This window comes from Cnephaeus nilssonii (assembly GCF_951640355.1).
Source record: "Cnephaeus nilssonii genome assembly, chromosome: 4".
In the NCBI taxonomy this organism is placed as follows: Eukaryota; Metazoa; Chordata; class Mammalia; order Chiroptera; family Vespertilionidae; genus Cnephaeus; species Cnephaeus nilssonii.
The window spans coordinates 25,843,042-25,863,583 of NC_137075.1; the positions used below are offsets into that span (position 1 = coordinate 25,843,042).

The 20,542-nt window shown below is 43.0% G+C and overlaps 2 protein-coding genes across 2 annotated transcripts in view; one reads left to right on the forward strand and one right to left on the reverse strand.

Annotated features, from left to right (window-relative positions):
* Positions 1-1,941, forward strand: part of STRN3 (striatin 3) — a 102,395-nt gene extending 100,454 nt beyond the window's left edge. Inside the window, exons 15-16 of the mRNA XM_079769401.1 lie at positions 130-216; positions 296-1,941. Coding sequence (XP_079625527.1) covers positions 130-216; positions 296-465 — 257 coding nt within the window. The 3' untranslated portion in view covers positions 466-1,941. The remainder of the gene's footprint in view (positions 1-129; positions 217-295) is intronic.
* Positions 1,942-6,765: 4,824 nt separating this feature from the next.
* Positions 6,766-20,118, reverse strand: COCH (cochlin). The gene is made up of 12 exons (XM_079769335.1): positions 19,998-20,118; positions 19,382-19,670; positions 19,253-19,297; positions 16,478-16,634; positions 15,785-15,918; positions 15,022-15,084; positions 14,677-14,721; positions 14,447-14,594; positions 11,709-11,812; positions 10,569-10,795; positions 9,864-10,380; positions 6,766-7,280 (listed from the first exon to the last, which is right to left on the reverse strand). Exons 2-12 carry the CDS (start codon positions 19,413-19,415, stop codon positions 7,105-7,107), a joined length of 1,650 nt encoding a protein of 549 aa, XP_079625461.1. The 5' UTR covers positions 19,416-19,670; positions 19,998-20,118; the 3' UTR covers positions 6,766-7,104.
* Positions 20,119-20,542: the final 424 nt, after the last annotated feature.

A 20,542-nucleotide genomic window follows, 5' to 3' on the forward strand; every position in this document is an offset into this window, starting at 1 on the left:
TTACTACAATTTTAAAAATGCTATAGTGATTGTCTCTTTTATGTTCATGCTATTTTATGATTTCTAAAGTACCTATCAAGTTAGTAAATATTTGTGAAAACATAATTATCTTTGTTATGTTTTATGTAGGTAAAATGATCCATTCTATGGTAGCTCATTTGGATGCTGTTACAAGTCTAGCAGTAGATCCTAATGGAATCTATTTGATGTCTGGAAGTAAGTCTGAATTTCCTGTACTGCGCACAAACTTTATAAAAGTATTGTTACTCAAAACACTTTATTTGTTCTTTTACAGGCCATGATTGTTCTATTAGATTGTGGAATTTGGACAGCAAGACATGTGTGCAAGAAATAACAGCACATAGGAAGAAATTAGATGAATCAATATATGATGTTGCTTTCCATCCATCAAAAGCATATATTGCTAGTGCAGGGGCTGATGCCCTTGCCAAAGTGTTTGTGTGAATCAGCAAATACATCAGAACAACAGATTTGCTTGAACGAAAAGAGGGTCTGCATCACTGCCATCAAAAGCGGTTACTGATAAGACACTACATGTGATGTGCCTGCTGAAGGCTGTTTAGGGCGGGCATAAATTGGTGGGAATTAAATCTTAATGTCAGGTTCATTAACTTAATTGTAATTACTGTATTTGTGGGACAAAAAAAAAGGACTCCAGTATTTGTGGCCTCTACTGGGTACAAACTGAGCGTATATCTGTTTTTTAGGTATCTTTAAGCCAACGTGGAGTCTGATCTGACAAAAGGACTTTTATTTTGGACTCTGTGTGCTGCCTTAGGGTTAGGGATGTGGTGCTCTTGTGGGGGGGAAGTGAGCTCCGAGAGGAGTTTTTTTTCATCTCTTAGTGATCTTCTGTTTATCAGTTGAATGCCACAGATTCCCTTTTAAACTTATTTTGCTTTAAAAAAAAAAAAAAAAGAAAATTTAACTTAAAATATTTTAGCATTAGTTGCACAAAATGTTTGGATAAAATTCTAGTTTTTATAAGTCTTTTTTATATATTTAGCCTGTCACAACAGTGCTTAAGATTGTATTGAAGTTTTTCTGCATTATACAACCCTAAAACACAGAGATCTCACTGACCCGCTGCTGTGTAACCACACTCTTTCTTTTGCCTAATACAGCTCAGCTAAGTCCTTCCATAAGATACTAAATCACCTTCATCATCACATAATTGTCTTCATAAACCAAGGACTATTAAGTATATTAAAATGAAATAGTGGGGTTTAGTACTCCAGATGAACTCTTAAAAAAAAAAAACTAACTAATCTTGGCATCCTATCACTATGTGATATTTTGTACATCTTACTGTATTTACAAGTTTATTTATCAAGGATTATCCGTCTTGCTAATAGCTTATTATTTATTTCACTTTTTGTTGTTCTTTATATCCTTTTATTAATGTGCTAAAGGAACCTGTATATCTATTTTGGAACTCTTTAAATAGTCTAAAATAGACTAAAAATTGAATATTTTATAGTTTAAGTTACATACCAAGGTGATTCTCCCCAGACACATATCTTGGTTTACCATGATTCCAAACAAAACTATCTTGTTTAAAAATATTGGGAGTAAAATATTATTTGCATTACAAATAGGATACAAAATAGTTTAATCAGGATACAGAAATCTGCTGTGTTTGGACTAGTTACCCCTGTTTTATTTTTTCAAATGTGCTTAATTTTATGGTGTAACAAAAGATTTTGTTTGTGTAATGCATGATTAAGACAATAAAATATTTTTTCTAGTCTTCCAAAACTTTTCTGATCAGTTTGCGAGTTTTGATGAGTTTTGTAGGGTTTTCGTTTTACAAACGATGAATCAGCAAATTTTTAAGATTGTACCACATAGCAAACGTACAGCTGTTGAAAAATAATGTATATAAAATGCATATAATAAATATTAAATTGTGTACCTGTATGTTACTGTTGGCTACATTATTTTGTGTTGAATAATAAAGTGCAATACTTTACCCTCCATCATTAAACTAGGAAATGGAGATGATTTCCTCGGTGAGTCCTTCATTTTTATGCTGTTATTTTAAACTTCGTACTGCTTATTGATATTCTAGCAAGATTAGAACAGTTAACACTATAAAGAATGCCTTGCTAACTATTTCATCCCATTTGGGGATAATAAAATCTTCTGTTGAAATAAGTTACATAATTCAAAAAGACCAAAAAAAGAAGAAAAGACAGATGCAATTTTAAATCATTTCCTTAAACATCATGTTACTTTATTAAATCTGAATTCAATTGGTAGCGTTGTCACTCCTGTCTAGCCATACGTGTTTCCACAAAATGTTCAGCAGAAAATAAACTGCATTATTCATTAATTAAAGGTGGTTCTTATGAATAGTGTTAACTTACTATCTCAAAACTTTTCCTTCAATAAGGTAATATCCTTTTTCTTTGAAGGGAATTAATTGCACATGGAATTAGAAGGTAACATTAGAAAACTTACATTGCAAAATTTTATATGAATTCCTTCTGCAAAAAAATATTACATTGTGTGTACTTTGAGAAATTTTGTCATCTAGCATAAAAATCCAAATGGCTGTTTTAGTTGTTATTGTTGAAACAAAGTTTTCAGAAATCTTTAAAAATACTAGTTTTATAGCTTTCTGAACTGAAGATTCAACTTGATAAACAAAGGGGCACTTTTTAAAAATAATTTAAGAACAAGCTTTCCAAAAGCTACTAGCATTTCTGGCAGTTATTCTAAACCAATGCATTACTGTTTAACTGGGAAATGTGGTTATCACTGCAATGCATAAACATTCACCTCTTGGAATGTATTAAAACTGAAATAAAAATTAGTATATATGTTTATTTTTCTATCTACTTTGGTTGTATTTTTCTCTACAATATTAAACATTTGGAAAAAGACCAAGCTTACAAAAAGAATGCTTTATTTTTATTAGTGTGCTTCTAATTGTGACTTAATGTGAAGTTATATAGATTTGTTTATTAAATGGTGCTTTATACATAAAGTTTAGGAATATATGCAAACTTTAATATGTTGGCTTTTTCAATATTTAATCATATTTTTTGCCTTTTCATATTTTAGTTACTCATGTAGTTTTTTCATATTTCAATATAAGTTATCCACTGAAAATGAGTGTCTCATTTAATACATTTAAAGTTACAAATGGGCTAGTATATTTGAATTTTAGGCATGCCTACAAAAGTTGGAATATAATACATCTTTTCAAAAATCCGTTTACTCCTGTTTAGTTGTTAACTCTTTATTTTGATTACTAGAGGCTCGGTGCACGAAATTCGTGCACGGGGGTTGGGTCCCTCAGCCCGATCTGCACCCTCTCCAATCTGGGAGCCCTCTCCATTCTGGGATCCCTGATGACTTAGGCTCACTCCCCATGGTTCTCTGCTCTCTGTGGGGCCTGGCCGCTCCGAGCCTGCTGCCCAGAGGCTCTCCGCGGCCAGGGCGGGACGCTTGCCTCGTTATGGGCTTGTTCCCCAGTTGGGGGCGTGCAGGAGGCAGCTGACCAGTGATTCTCACCAATGATGTTTCTGTCTCTCCCGCTCCCTTCCTCTCGGAAATCAATGAAAATATATTAAATTTAAAAAAAAGAAGAATGAATAAAACAAAGCAAAAAACAGCCATTCTCCAGATCATTGTCCCAACCTCTTGAGATTCTGCTTCCCGGCAAGTGTCAACAGTTTGGCTCAAGTAAACTCATAAAAGTTCTCTACAGGTTTGAATGTTTTTACATGAACACAACGTATCCACCTGCTGGTTTCTGAGGGCGAGGCAACAGAATCAGTCCATGAGGTCTGCTGTGAAACTGTAGAGGAGTCTGTTTTTGCTGTCAAAAGCCAGGTCACCCTTAGAAAGAGTGTAGAAACACAGAAATGGGATTTACAAAGAGAAAACAGACAGAAGCGAACACTTTTCCCGTACTCTTTTTCTACCCAGACAGGCCAATTTCTCAAACATCCTCCCTCCCTGAAGTTGGTGAGCTGTGGCCTAAGGGTGGGGGAGTCAGAGAAGCCCGAGGCAAGGTCACCAGAGAGCTTTCTGCATTTGAATGAAGCCTTGGAGTGAGATCCATTGGAATGAATCGCCCTGACCACCTCTCCTCTCACTTGCTCCCTACCCCACCCCCTACTCCCCAAGCCCAGGCTCTGTCTGCTCCCAGCTGCCTCCCCCGAACATGCTGGGTGCAGGTGGATCCCAGAGAGTGGGCACTGCTCCCCACAGCAGCGCTCAGCTCCGGAGGGTGCCAGCGCCCTGCAGCCTGTGGTGCTGCGGTCCCAGGGACAGCAACAACCAGCAACGGTGGGTCCTCAGCCTCCCTCCAGACACAGGAGGAAAGACAACCTAAGTAGCAACCCTAAGGGACACCTCGGAGGGACGTACTTGCTGAGCTTCCATGTAGAAGGCTGTGCATGCATTACCCAGAGGCCCTCGGGGCCGGGGCGGGACGCTTGCCTGGTCGCCACGGCGACGAAGCAAGCATTCCACCAGGCTGCTCACGCTGCCTGCTCTCAGTGGCTGCCCCCCCAGGACTGGGGGACTCAGACGGGGCTGAGGGGACTGGGCACTGCCATCTTGTGGCTATGGGCACTGCCATCTTTGTGACAGTGACAGTTAATTTGCATATTACCCTTTTATTAGATAGGATGTTTACTTACAAAAATAACTAGTGACCCAGTGCACAGATTTGTGCACATTGAAAGGAAATTAGAAGGTGGCCGGCAGGGTGGAACTGGGCAAGACAGGCTAAACACACCCTGGAGTGAGCCGGGTCCCGCCAGCAGGTGAGGTCCCTTGGCCTGGCCTGCGGGGATCAGGCTGAAACCGGCTCTCCGACATCCCCAGAGGGGTCCCAGAGTGCGAGAGGGCACTCTGCAAAGTTGCTGTCATGCTGGGTGTGGAACGCAAGTATGCAGTAAACCAGATTTGGGGCCGACAGTGCCTCAGCAACAACATAACCCAAGGCCGAAGGTGGAATCGTGAGGCCCCAGGAGGAATCAGGCTCCCTCCTCTCTGGTTTCGGGGTACATCACCCAAGAACTGCCGCTGCCAAGTCACTGTAGCTCAGCAGCTCCTGCGTTGAAAGTCTGCCTCCTGGTGGTCAGTGTGAGTCATAGCTACCAGTCGGACAGTTAGCATATTAGCCTTTTATATAGAGAGATTGATAGCAACTTGATAAAGTGCTCATTTCCGCTCCCTTCCTGCTCTTGAAGTCAGTCAAAATATTAGTTTCCCTGGTTACCTCAGATACCTCAAAACTTTGTTCTTTATAGAATTAAAGGTAAAGCATTTTTAAAAGGGCTACAGACTAGAGGCCAAGTTTTCACTTCAGCTTAAATTTTTAAGGAGTGGTACACTTGGCTGAGAATTTGTGCTTTATGCACTAGGAGAAAATCATGTTAAACCCATTTTAGTTATTTGAAAATCTGTTACATTAATTCATATTTGCCAGTTTATAAGGTGGAAAGGTTTATTGTCTTCCCAACTTGATTTTATCAAATTTTTATCTTAGTGTCAAAGGCAATTTCAGGTATGCCTCTTCAGTACATAGTCTTTTCATTCCTTTTCCACAAACTAAAATTGTTAGACTCAAAAGATTAACTGGAGTATGTATATTATTCCAACTAATTAACACCATTTTGGGGTCAACTGGTTGTAAACCATCCAGATAGGATCAGAGATTGTGTCACAGGAGATAAGGTGCGCAGTTGAATGAGGGAGGGCGGGTCCTGTCTTGAGAGAAGGTAAGCAGGATGCTCTACCTGAGAGGAGAGTTCTTGGGGAGTAATGATAATTACATTAATGGAATTCTGAACACTTCGTAGGCACCAACTTCACAGGCACGTTTAAGTAAAAACTAATGCTAATTATAAAACATTTATGTACTATTTATCTGGTAGTGGCTGTGTATGATGCTTAGAACAGTAGGCAGTCAATAAATGATAGAAAAAGCATAGTCTTATTGCATGATTTTAAGAAAAAATTAAAATCAGTTGGCCTTTCTGCATAAATTATTGAATGTAGAATTTTTACCGTGCCCTAGGGCAGTGATGGGCAACCTTTTGAGCTTGGTGTGTCAAACTGAGCATAACTCGGGTAGTGTGTCACTTTGAGGGAAGAACATTATTTCGCAAATGTTTCATCCTCAGGAGCAGCAAATGTTTCATCCTCGGCATGCAGCTGCCTCACGCGTGTCATCAGAAATGGCTACGCGTGTCAGTGCTGACACGCGTGTCATAGGTTCGCCATCACTGCCCTAGGGAGAAACACTTAGGAAAATAAAAGGCAGCTTGAATAGTCACTACCAGTTTTATTGCTTAAATATAGTCAAACTGACAATACTTTTCCTGCAGTTCTACTATTTGAAATATGTGCTTTTCTTTAAAGCTATATGTAAATGGTAAGTAAAAATTTACCAACTTAACATTTTGTACATGGATGGCTTTAGCGTACAAGCCAGATATGTCCATACACATAAAAATTAAGGATTAGATAAATAGAAAAATACTAGGTAGTCCTGCTATCCTGTTCAGTGTGATATTTTACTGTGAAAATACACTACAAAATAAGCTTGATACCCAATTCCTTCCATTTCATCAGTAATAATAACTTCTTAGAATACTAAATAACATCTACTTGGGTCAAGATGTTTATATTTGAAATAACTTTTCTGTTTAAGTTTTTCTTATATCTTGCTTATATATTTAATACAGAATGATAAAAGGAATGTTGCTTTTGGTCTAAATATCAGGTTCTTTTATTGAGCTATGGAATTTTCATATCTATACATTTAATACATGTTAGAATAGAACTCTTAAATGTTTTAATCCATGATATACCCCTTTTCCTGAGTTTCTAAGGGTCATGATTATGAAGCCTCAGCAGAGTGAACAATTAAGTCTAAATTGTAATTAAAAGATAATAGCTTTAAGTGAATGCTTATTTGCTTAAAACAGCAGTTGGCTCTTAAATATAGTTTTGTATCTGATCCTAGTATGCTCTATAGTATTTCAGTATTGCGAGAATATAGCTTATACATTATATCCTCTTGCAATTTTTCTTTCAGTTGTCACAACGTCGCCATTATTGCTGGGATTCCAAGAAATCTCTACAAATGCCCCTGATGACATCAGAAACAATTGGTTCTAGTCCTGTGAACTCCCTTGTGAAGAAAGCGTGCGATTCCTTTGGTTTAGAGGCCATATCTCTCAGGTCATCCAGAGGTGCCCAAGCCACACCAACAGAGAAGATGGTGATACCTACAATGGAAATATTTTTAAGGGAATGTAAACCCAAGTTCCAGTTTACATATAAAATTACACATATTATTCATATATTAAGACACAGTTGCAGAGAAAACTGCATAGTAATGTCTGAAGAACTAAATCCCCTGTAGCAGATTGTTAGGTAAGTTTCAACAGTCATTGTGATGAAAATGGCTAAACAGTTTGGTCAAAACCAGATGCTTTACTGTCAGTGTAATTACCATATTAACAGGCAAATGATCACTGACAGAAAAAAAATTTTTTTTATAAAGTTCAATATCCATGATAATAATTAGTAGAAATAACCTGATAAACATCTTTTAAAAAACAAACAAACAAACAAAAAAACCCTGCAGCAAACATTTAGTGAAATGATGAAAACTTTCGCTCTGAGATTGGTATGAGCTTGGTATGCCTGCTATCATCACTTCAGTTAACCATTATACTGGAGTCAGGCCATTATAATTGAGTAAGAAACTGGCACAAGAGGTGGGGTACAGAAACGGTGAAAGTTGTCTGCGGCTGCATTGTCAGGGAATGGTGACTAGTCGTCTGTGAATAGTAACTCTTCCGCTTAAGTCTGTATGTTGTTACATTGGCAAACTGACCAGGAAGAAATTGTCAGCCTTTAATCCCAAAGCAAAAATCTGGTAATAAAAATAGCCAAAGAGAGCCCTTGCAGGATAGCTCAGTTGATTAGAGCATCATCCTCATATACCAAGGTTGTGGGTTCAATCCCTGGTCAGGGCACATACAAGGGCCAGTCAATGCTTAAGTAAGTGAAACAACAAATTGATGTTTTTCTCTCTCTCCTCTCCTCTCTATATAATCAATAAAAATAAAGCCAAAAAGAAATGCCTGTGAAGCTGGAATTTCCTGTTACATTGAGGCATTCCCTTGAGCTACTAGAAGGCTTTTATTCCAACTGTACATTTTTGTCAGGGTGCTTGTTCCAATCGTTTGATTCACCTCAATCCCAAATGTAAAAGCAGTGGTTTAGTAGATTCTTAGTGTACTGTCTTATCTTCTGGGTGAAATTCCCCATAACATTTTGGGCGTTTCTGCAATAGCTACTCCCCTCCTACCCAAGGCTTCATTCCCCTTCTAGTGGTATACAGTGCTCCGAGTTGTGGAAGCTTAGGATACAAATGGAGCAGGTTTAGATGATACAAAAGCTATTTCAAACAATTTTGGATTTATCACCACCAGCCAACCAGTCCCTCTCTGGCAAGAGAAAAAAGTAAAAAGTTTCCTCCCCCTTAGTTTTTCTCACTTTTAATTCTGCATTCAAGCCTAGAGTGTTGAGCTCAGGCCCAGTATATACTCATAGTTAAAAGAACAGAATACAAAAATGGTTGTGACCTAGCCCAGAAAGTCTAATTTCTGGCTTTTGTTAACTAACAATAATATTCATGGAAAGTTCAATTAATCACAGGGAAAATATATTTGAAATAGACTCGTTCACTTTATTTAGCCTGAATCCAATCCTGTTAACCATAACTTAAGTTTAGTCATCTACATTTTTAAGGAGTATGATAGAAAAGAGGTCTTCAACATAGGCTAGTTTGCTGACGTATAAAATAAGCCAGATGTATAAAAATAAGCCCATGTATCACTTAAATTACATGTATCAGTTCTACTTAATAAAAATATCCATCAATATTAAAAAAAATATCCATCCATATTTATAAAATACACAAATGCATTAGCAGAGGTGCTAAGGTACAAAAAAAGGAAAAGGTTATTCACAAACAGGGAAAAGGAAGTGCAGAAGAGTACAGAAAAATGGAAGGCTGCTAATCCCCCCTCCCAAGTTAACATTTTTGTTTTTTAAATATTGGACTCCCGTCACTCAGTTTCAGCCTGGGAAAGGGAACCCTCAGCTATTGGTTGGCCTATTTGATCTCAGCAACACATGCTAATGTCTTCAGGAACTGGCGGCCTTTGCCAAAAGTAATATTAAGGCTGGGGTAAGAGAGAAAGAAACCCCTTTTACATTCTCTCATAACATCAGAGTGTGTTTTCATTGTCAAGAGAAAAAAAAAAAGATACTTAGAAAGTTTAGATGGAATAGAATTTAAATTTCACTGGTGACCTTATCATCTTAGAAAGCTCACCCCAGCCTGAAAACTACTAAAAAAAAAAAAAAAAGTTAGGATACATTTTCAAATAGCAGATGCACAGTAAATTATGATCAATTGTGACGAGGGGTTGGAGATGGCAGATCTATTCCAAGTCTGAGTCAAATGTGAGAACCTATAACGTATTCCATGACATGTGACATGGTTCTCATGGTATTTTCCCAACAATACAGTGGTCGGGAGTGCGGACTCAGACTGCCTGGGTTTGAATACGGGCCTGACGTAATGTGTGTTTTGGGGGAGTTTCTTTTCTTATCTGGAATGAAATTTGTAGAGATGCCCTGACAACTGAATCAGTTAATATTGGGTAAAGCTTTTAGAATGCGACGGTGACACTGTGGATGTTTGTCCAGTGAAATCAATGCCTAAGTTTACTTCTAAAATCCCCTGAACCCCTCCTCAATTTCCCTTCCCAAAGGACAAGGAAGGACCTTACCTGCATCGTGTGCAGCAGCAGCAGGGCCTCGAACATCATCATAGGACTGCCCGTCTGTGACAACTACCAGGAAGTTCTTGTTGGGGCTGTCCCTCATGGGACCAAACACGTTTCTAACCGTAAAAGAAATGGCATCGCCGGTAGCTGTCCCACCACTCATGTAGCGGATGTTCCGGATCACCGCTAGGACGTTCTCTTTGGTGCTATAGTCAGTGAAACTGAATTCTGTGCGCTGGTCGTAGGTGAACTGTACAGCAGCTATCTTGGCACCAATGTCTGAGATTTCAAAAGTCTGGGCTATGTTGGAGACAAATTCAAGCATGATGCGGAAGTTGCTCTCCCCAACGCTGCTAGAGCCGTCAATCAGAAAGGCAATGTTCACTGAGTTATAGCAGGTCTTGCTGCACATCATTTGCTCGTGGGTGCAGAGCTTCTGCACTAGAGGCTTCACGTATTTTGTGGTGCCAAACCAGTTGGGCATGTGGTAAGAGAAGAAACCATTATTCCGACAGACAGCCTAATGGGGGGAGGGGGGGAGGAAGGGAGAACAGAAAAGATATCCAAAGGGATCAAAAATTGTTTCTTCTTAAAAATTATGAAATCTTGAATGTTCAAAGTTAATCCAGATATGGGCCAGTCAGCACTAGGCCTCAAGGTCCAAAATGGAATCACTACCGTAACAGAAGACACCCCTCACCTCCTTACCTTATCAATAAATGCAACATCCTGAACCATCCCCAATTCTTCAGGGATAGGCTTGGCCACAGAAACTATGAATACATTCACACCAAACTCTCTAGCCACAATGCCTGCTTCCTCAATGTCATCAGAAGGCCAGCCATCAATAAATACCACCACCACTTTGGGGATCCCCTTTCTCACACCAGTTTCTGCTGTGAAGAATTTCTGGGCGGTGTGCTTCAAGGCTTTTCCTAGGAATGAAAAAGAAGCAAACTGGAACACCACCACGGCTCAAGTGACATTTCTATTTCCCTATACCAGTGGTCGGCAAACTCATTAGTCAACAGAGCCAAATATCAACAGTACAACGATTGAAATTTCTTTTGAGAGCCAAATTTTTTAAACTTAAACTTCTTCTAACGCCACTTCTTCAAAATAGACTCACCCAGGCCGTGGTATTTTGTGGAAGAGCCACACTCAAATGGCCAAAGAGCCACATGCGGCTCGCGAGCCACAGTTTGCCAACCACGGCCCTATAACCAACCTGATGCCACTTCGTTTAAGAATTTAACACATAGAGCCCGGTTCTATAATAGATGCATACGGTGGGCAAGTTTAATAATCTGTCAGGCCAATTTTGTCTTCACCTACCTCATCACTTCCCAAAAGCCTCACATTTCCTTTCATTACATCAGTCATCAGTCAAAAACACAACAATCCCACTCCTTTACCCATGCTCTCCATCTTGCCCCCTAGTGACTGATTAGACCCACTAAGGACTCAGAATAAGAAGTCTCCCTTCTGAGGGTCCACAGTGCTACTCTAGTTCTTTCTACCACATCTACATTTATTAGGTAAGTCTGTTGGTCTTTACTTCCTTTTAGCATTCCAAACAGGTTCTTGCCTAAAGTGACATATGCCCTATTCATTATAAGGATTATGGGTCACAATGCTTTAATTTTTTTTTAATAAATAAAATGAACCCTTTGGTATATTTTCCATTAAAAATTGAGCACCTCAGATGATCAAGTGCATACTAGCCAAGATTCCAGAGACAGGAAGAAGCGTTCCACATCTCCATATATAAAATAGCACAATAATGTTTTATAAATCTAACCATTCACAACCTCCTGTGTTACATCTCATGTGCCCAAGTCTACTTACCTGTATTGGAATTACCCCCTCGGAAACCTACTTCCTTTATGGCAAACAAAACATCTTTGGCTGATGTAAAGTTTTTCAAGTAAAATTCTATTTTGGGATGTTCACTATGTGGAAAAATGAAAAAAAAAAGTTAGAATTGGAAAAGGAAAATGAGCAAATTATATACCTTAAACAAACTTTAAAGTGGACAATGTCCAAGTTTCTTTCTTAATTATATCATCAACTAAGACACTGCATCTTGACTTGAATTCTTAGGGGTCTTTCTAAAATGTAACAAAAACAATTGCTATCTTTAGGGTTTACTATATTCTGGGTAAAATGCTATATATTATGTATAATCTCATTTCATTATAACTCTATGAGATAGAAATTATTATCCCTATAAGTGAAGAAACAGGCTCCGAACATTTACGTAATTTTCCCAACAAAACAGCCACACTTTAAATTCAGATTTGTTTGGCTCCAAAGTCCATATCTAAACTATAAGGAGCACCTGAAACCAGGCTTGGCTCAGGGCACTGGGCTTACCCAAATCTGCCTGGTGTGAGGCTGGGTCTGCTCCAGGGGGACCTGGACGCACTGAACAGTGTGGGTCGATTAACCCAGGTCTCTGGTCAGAAGTATTACAATATTGAGTTTTTCTTCTAATAAATGATGTTGACATTTGCTAATCTTAAAATTACGTGTATGGTAAGAGGTTTGAGATTTTCCATATTTAATAGCAAAAAAATCATGGCTCACTTTTATAACTACTCTGTTCATTAAAGACCATGTTGACTAAAAACAGTTAAAGCACAGTTTGTTGCACTGTTTTTAGATAAGTCAATATTTCAAAAGTGCAAAATTTTCAGATTTTAGTATTATCAATTGCCATTAAGATTTTTGAGGGATAACTGTAGCACTGATTGTCTTGCTGCATGCCTGATGCTATGATTTCTGTATACCTGGTGGAATGCTGGGTCACAAAGTCAGATTTCATGGGGTGATTACCTTTTCACTTTTAAGGTCACTTCTCAACTATCCAAATTATGATTATGAAATTGAGTCTTCTTTTGCATCCTTAATGATATATTGTTATTCTGCTTAAATAGAAACTCTTGATATAGTTTATTCTAATGTTCTTCTTAAAATAGAAAAACTATATACCAGGACGTTTATAGAAAAGCTAGTCTTTATATGAGTCTTCAGGGTAGTGTAGTTTTCATCTTGAAAAATAATTGGGTAAAAATAGCAAAGGAAATATGTATGAAGAAAAGTACTGTGGGGAATTTGCCTTATGGGATGTTAAAATGTACAATAAAGTGACAAAAATCAAAGCATTGTAGAAAAGATGTAAAAAGTAGCAAATGGATCAAAGAAACGGACTTGCCTAAACTTGTATATAAGATTATCACAAATCAATGGAATAAGAAGCTCACTTTTAACAGGTGTTGAACAAATGGTTAAATCGGTAGAAAACAACAGAGTTACGTTCTCACACTAAAAAAAAAAAAATCTATCTAAATGAAGAACCAATTGTAAAAAATAATATAAGAACAAATTAAATATAAATTAATGTCTGTAATAGTACTGGAGAAAACCCTTAAAAAATGACAGTAGTGTAAACTGGATCAACTTTCTAGAAAGCAATTTCACTGTTTATTCAGAGTCCTTAAAAATGTCAGAACCCTCTGACCCAACCCCACTTCCAGGAATCAACTCTCATCCGAGACGGCACGCAGATGTCATAAGGATGTTCATCACAGCGCTTGGTGTGATGGTGAAGGAGCAATAGAAGAATGGCTAAGTAATCAATCATGCAGAGTAACATGAAACATTATTTTCTGAAGAACTTTTGTGACATGGTAAAATGCTCAGAATGGTCGGGGATGAATAAAACAGGATATAAGACATTTTTATAGTCTCAACTTTTAAAAATCAAGAAATACCCTCATAGCCCTGGCCAGTTTTGCTCAGTGGTTAGAGTGTCAGCCTGGGGACTGAAGGGTCCTGGGTTCGATTCCGATCAAGGGCACATGCTGGGGTTGCGGGCTCGGTCCTCAGTGGGGGGCATACAGGAGGCAGCCAATCAATGATTATCTGTCATCATTGATGTTTCTATCTATCCCTCTCCCTTCCTCTCTGAAATAAAAAAAAAGTATATTTAAAAAAAAAAAGAAATACCCTCATATAGACAATCAAATATTTTCTTAAAATACTGAAAAGAAAAAAAAACTCTACAGTGATTATCTCTGGAGGTTATATTTGGGGTTTTATTCTTTGTGCTTCTATGTTTTTTAAGCTTTTTATGATGCACAGCAATAAGTACTATTTTTAAAAGAATAAAAATTAAAAGGTCAGGCTTCAAATCTCCAATTAAGGGAATATTGAAAGAGCTAAAAAGAATAACAGAATAGGGAGGAGTTACCGATATACCACTGCCTGTTCTTCCTTCAGCAAAGAGAAATGAAGAATTGAGCAGAGTAGATGTGCAGAGGTAATTTGTATGAGGAACAAACCTTTCCGTCCACAAATAGCATATAATCCTCTACGTCCTTTTCTCCAAAAAGGAAATACTTAGACTTATCCAGTCTGCTTAGGCAATCCTAAATCCTGACCTTTATAGTTTGGGAATCCAGATTGTCCACAACTCAATATGTTTATAATGAACTGAAACAAATGTACCTATTAAAAGGACTGATTATTTGTCATCATTCAAGACATCGTTCAAGTCTCCTCCATTATAACAAAGTTGATACCTGGCTTGAACAAGGCCCACATGTGGTCCTTCTGTTCCAATTCCCAGCATTAGAGCCACTTTCCCAACAAAATTCTTCTGTAGGTTAAATCGGCGCTGCCCAATATTAAAACTTCCATCAATCAGAAATGCAATGTCTGCTTTACAGTCTGTGAAAACCCAAACAAGTCTTTTTGTGAGCAGTTCAAGAGGGAAGGAGTTATTTTCCCAAATGGCTGTCTGGATTCTTACCTTTATTCCCAGCTTTCTTGTTGGGTGTTTTCTTCAGTCGTTTACCTGGGGGGGGGGGGGGGGGGGGAGAGAGAAGGGGGGCAGGGAGGGGAGAGGAAGCATTTGGCATCAGCAAATGGAAGACAGTTCCATAGCAAGAAGCCCACATAGGGAAAAGCTCATGACAAGTAGTGTCATTCTTAAAAAGATTGGTTTTTTGAAAATGTATTTCCTTATGATTTTCTGGACTGGGGAAGCAATGCCCAATAAAGAAGTCAGTAGTGTATAAGGCCTACGTATTTGATATGCCTCCAATCCAGGACTTTCCCGTGCTGTGTGAGACAATGTAGGCTCCATATTTCATACCTGCTGGTGGCTGTGCTGTGGACACGGCTTGTCCTGTGGCTTCCTGGGTAGCACTTTTGCCTTCTGTTAAAATAAAGAAGAGGCTATTTTTTCCTCTTCCTTTTTTATCATCAAAGCACAACGAATCTAATTTAGAGTTCTATAGGATGGTACATGTAACAGAGTGATGGCAAATTTCAGGAGCAACTGCTGCATTCTTGTTTCAAAGAACCAAAATGGATTCTTATCTATTAGGTCATATTTTTTTTTTTAAGAGAGAGAGGGGGAGAGAGAAACATCAATTCGTTGCCTCCCATAGGCGTCCTGTCTGGGGGTTCAAACCCACAACCTGGGTATGTGTCCTGACCCGGAATTGATCCTGTGACCTTTTGTTGTAAGAGATGATACTCCAACCAACTGAGCCACACTGGCTAGGGCAGGTCATATTTTGAAAGGATCACCAAAAATGAATTCACATTCATTCACTAGTTTTTTGATTTAGTGTTACTTGGTAAATGTCAGGGCATTCTGATTACAGACCATTCAAGTTTCTACTGCCATCTTCTGACAGCAAGGTTATTCTTCCCCCATTCACCAAGTTTGGCTTGAGTGGGTCCTTGACTCTTTGGGTCCCCTGACTCTAGCCCATAGTTGACCCCTTCGACCTTGACCACAGGTTTTGCCATCAAAGTTAAAGATGTTGGACTGAGAAGAGCAGAAAACTTTGTTTTTTTTGGAGGGGGGGGGCAATGTTTACACAAAAGTAAGAACACAATGTACGTACTCGTCACTGTGAAAGAAGCAGACCATCTGGAAAGCGTCTGAGACTGGATGCCATTGGCAACTACTGAGGAGTAGTTTTCTCGACCAGGTAGGCCATAGATTCGCACAGGCCCCCCGGAGTTGCCGATCACTCCCCTGCAACACAAGATTAACACCCGAGATCGACCCACACTTTTCAGGGCATCCGACTAACTTGTGCCATGTTGCATCTGTTATCTGATCCGTCAGGAAAACAGTTCAGCAGGAAACCCATCTAAGAGTGCTTCCAGCCTTTTAACAAAACTTGCTTACACAGGTACAGCATCTGCCTGGGAAAACGGTTTTGTGCCGTCAAGCTCAGGTGTTACGAACACACTTGTCGTATGTTCCCTCATCTGTAAGATGGAGTAAAACTGTACCTACCTTGTACAGAAGTAGAGTTGTCATGGAATTTAAAACAATGGCTGGCACATACTAACATATTACATGATTGGCAATGTTTTAGAATCACAGAGAGCCAGCTATCAAGAAATAATGCAATTGGCCACTGGCCAGGAAGCTTCCCTTGAGTAGCTGGTGTTCAAGGGTATTCAGGAAAACCTCTGATGCCTATGATGGCGCCACAAGAAAGAAAAGGTGGGGGATACAGATGGCTAGAGAGGGAGAGAAAATAATCACACTTGTGTTTCTCTCCCCTTGGCATGTTCGGGCTTACTTGTGGACAGCGGCACCGCATATGCTTGACACAGAAGCATATACTACGTTCCCAAACACGGAGAATTCCTCAAGAGGGCAGTCGCTGGGGCAGAGCACATCTGCTTTCTCTTTCCTGATGTCCAGGCCTCTGGTAAAGCACGTGATAGCAATGGGCACTGAAGAGGAAGGAGAGAACGTAATAACCGCTCTTAGGACGTTTTGGGCAGTGGGGGTGGGTGGGGGGCCTAGGAGATGAGATTGGTGTTTTAATTCCCCAATTTCGACACTTCTTGTTAGGAATATTGACTTATACACTGTCCCACACCATTCCAGATTTTAGCACGCTGAAAATCCATTTTCCAATTTAACCTAGCCCTCAGCCACTATGAAGTCTAATGGGAAAATGTTCTCAGTTCTTATCAGTTTGAAAATACATAATTGGGGAGTTAGGGGGGGTGAGAAGAGATAAACCAAAGAACTTACATACTTACTAGAGGCCTGATGCACGAAAATTGTGCACTGTAGGGAGGAGGGAAATCTCACAGTCTGGGAGCCCTTGGGGGATGTCTGACTGACGGCTGAGCAGGCCTAAGCCAGCAGTCGGACATCCTTAGCGCTGCCGCAGAGGCGGGAGCGGCTCCTGCCCCTGCTGCTGCGCTCACCAGCCATGAGCCTGGCTTCTGGCTGAACAGCGCTCCCCCTGTGGGAACGCACTGACCACCAAGGGGCAGCTCCTGAGTTGAGTGTCTGCCCCCTGGTGGTCAGTGCACATCATAGCTACCGGTTGTTCCACCATTTGGTCGATTTGCATACTAGCCTTTTATTATATAGGATATGCATAAGCCCATGGACACAGGCAATAGAGTAGTGAAGACCTTGTGTACCTGGTGTTCAAGGATATGAGGGGAGGTGTAGGGGCTGGGATGGGGGGGGGGGAATGGGAGATATCTGTAATACTATCAACAATAAAAATATATTAAAAAAATAAAATACATAATTGAACTACACCAGAACTAGAAAATAACACTCATTGGCCATTTATTAATTTGTTCTAGAAATATAAAAATCTCACTTCTGATGACAACTGTGTGCGTAGTTGCCTGAGGGGATGCTATTAAATCTGGGTTGAGCCTGTGAGGGACATTTTCATAGACACAAGCACAAACCTAAGCCATCCTTTGCTTCAGAGGCACATTTATACCTGTTTTCCTCCAAACGCGGTGCCTTTAAATTATATCACTGTAAGCAAATCAGTAAAAAGATGCTCCACTTTACTGAATGTCACTTAGCTCAATCACTAATTTTACAAATGAAGAAATGAAAGCCATGGGTTAACCCAAGGTCACACAGCCCACAGAATATTCTGCACCTCCTACAGGACAGGAAACAGGGAAGTTAGTCCCTTCAGAATGGCGCCTGCTTATGCCTGTTCCAGAGAACTATCTCAGGCAGTGAATGCATTTTTAGGAAGCACCGTTAATACTGTCAAGTTTTACATGGTCAACCCAACTAACGAAGAATCTAAGTTTTTACTCTAAGACAAGCCGTTGGCAACATGTAACAAGATACCATAACGCAACATGTTAATTCATTAATTCACTATAAATATTAAATTTATTTATTTTTAATCCTCATCCTAAGATATGTTTTTATTGATTTTAGAGAGGGGAGAAGAGGGATTTTTTATTGATTTTAGAGAGGGTTGAAAAAAAGGGGGGGGGGCGAGAGAGAAAGATTGATTGTCTGCCTCCCGCAAGCCCAGGACCCCAGATTGAACCCCTAACCTTTTCATGCAGGGAGGATGCTCCAACCAACTGAGCCCCCTGGCCCGGCAAGACCCCCCCTAAGGGCCCTCTGTGTTGAGCTGAACCCTGTACTGTGAGGTCCACGGAAGGGAAGGCAGGACGCCAGGCACACTGCCAGGCCCTTGGCTCTGAAACTTTCTAGGGTGCCGGGGAAATGAAAATCTTCACCCAAAACAGCAGCCTCACACCTGTTACCAAACAGCCTTAATTCTGCCTCCCATTTTCAGAGGCATCACACACACTACCTTCACCTGTCAACACTGACTTTAGTGAGCGTGTGTGTGTGTGTGTGTGGGGGGGGGGGGGGTTGCGTGGGGCTGAATACAGCCGGGTGCAAGCCTTACCCTCATTTCTCCTTTCAAGGAAAACAAAGGATACGTTTTGGAAAAGAGTTTGCCTTTTACTTTGTAGAAAACACACCGAAGCGCACAGCCATACTCGGACTTCTTCACGGGAACAAACTCTACCAGGACTCTCCAACGCTAGGGCGCACGCCTAGACACACAGCCAGGGGGCCAAGCCTCCCGCTCGGGCAGCCCGGACGGCCTGAGGTCGGGGCCGGAGGGCTGCTCCCTGGCTCCCAAGACGGCGGAGCGCCCGGGACTAGTGAGGCCCCTCTTCCGAGGGCTCAACCAATACCCGGCCTGACCGTCCGCTGCCGCTGTTCGCGGGCCGGCGGGCCCCGGGACGTGGGCGTGGAGGGGGTTAGGGGGCTCCCTTCTCCGTAGCTTGGAAAGAACGTCCCCCTCGGACCGGGGGAGGGGTCCCCCCGCGTGGGAGAAATGGTAAGCCGGGGTAGACGGGCCAGAGGCATGGACGGGGAGCGCCGGGCGGCCCTCCTGCCTGCGCGCGCTCCGGCTCCCGCCCGCTGCCTGGCCCGACCCCGCTTCCCCGCCGGGACCCCGCTTCCCCGCCGGGACCCCGCTTCCCCGCCGGGACCCCGCTTCCCCGCCGGGACCCCGCTTCCCCGCCGGGACCCCGCCACTCACCGGCTCCCTCGCAGCCCGCGGGCTCCGGCAGCAGCAGCCCCGCACCTGCGAAGAGAGGACAGCACGAGGCCGGCTCCAGCCTCCGCCCGCTCGGCGCGAGGGCAGGGGCGGCGCGGGGTGCGCACCCACCGAGGCAGAGGACCGGGATCCAGGCTGCGGCCATGGTAGCCGAGGGCGCTGCTCGGACCTGGGAGACGGGGCGAGTGCGAGGAGGCTCCGAGAGGACGCGGGCTCCTGCTCCTGCGACCGCGCCGCCGCCCGCGGAGACCCCGCACCTCTCGGGTTCCCAGGAGCCGGCGGGGAGCGGAGCGCCGCGGCCCCGGAGCTGACGCGCTCTCGGTCTGGGGGCGACGCTCCCGCTGCAGATCGAGCCCGACCCAGAACCGATGTGCAGCCCCGGGCCCGGGCGGAGGGTGAACTATGAAGACAGACAGACAGACAGACAGACAGACAGGCTGGGAGCGACAAAGGAGACACCCGGACAGGCTCAGGGACCCGCGCCGGACGCCCAGGGCTCGGCACCTGAGTCGGACCCGCCCCGCTGCGCTCGAGTGCGGAGAGCGCGGCGCCCGCGGCCGCTATAAAGGCTGGGCCCGCGCATGAGCACTGTGCGGGGGCGCGCGGGGAGGGCGCCGGGCCGGTCCCCAGGGGCCGGGCGGCGGCGTCCCGCTCCCCCCTTCCCCTCCCCACCCCGGGGTGAGGCCCGCGCCGAGGCGCCTCCCCCCCGCGGCGCGGGCTCGGCCACCTGGACGCCTCGCGGGGCTCCGAGGGAGGCGCCAAGGCCCGGGTCGGAGTCCGGGACCGCGGGCGCCGGCGTCAGGGTGTGGGGATCCGTGTGGGGCCGCGACGGGGCGCGCCTGGGCACGCGCGCGGGGTGGCCGCGGAGCGCGCGGTGCCGGGCCCCCGGCCGGACTGCGCCCGGGGCGGGAGGCCGCCCGACGTGCCGGGCCGGGGAGCGACGGTCCCCCAGGCACAGCCCGCGGCTGTAGGCGGCGCCCCTCCCCGGGACCCCGGCCCCGCCTCGGCCGCGGCGGCTGAGGTCGCGCAGGGCTGCCGCCCGCCCCGAGGCCTTGGGCCCCAGCAGAACCCGCAGGTCCACGCGGCCTCAGCACACAACTTCCCAACTTCGTGCTCCCGTGGAAACGGAGTTCCTGCTTCCAAAGTATAACCAACCCAGGCCGGTAAATGCATGCCCTGGGTTTGTTAGAAACCCTGTCAACGGACTGGTTATCTTTGGGACCTCAGGGATGCAGCCTTCCGACTGGGACTCCACTCGCCGTAACGGGGAAG

Bases quoted from the DNA above. Each gene is read 5' to 3' on its own strand.
- COCH (XM_079769335.1), bottom strand. From the start codon at position 19,415: ATGGCCGCAGCCTGGATCCCGGTCCTCTGCCTCG. The intron at 14,722-15,021 runs GTATGAAATATG...CCCCCCCCCCAG, and splicing joins CACAGCACAGCCACCAGCAG to GTAAACGACTGAAGAAAACA. The intron at 11,813-14,446 runs GTATCAACTTTG...TTTTCCACATAG, and splicing joins GTGGGCCTTGTTCAAGCCAG to TGAACATCCCAAAATAGAAT.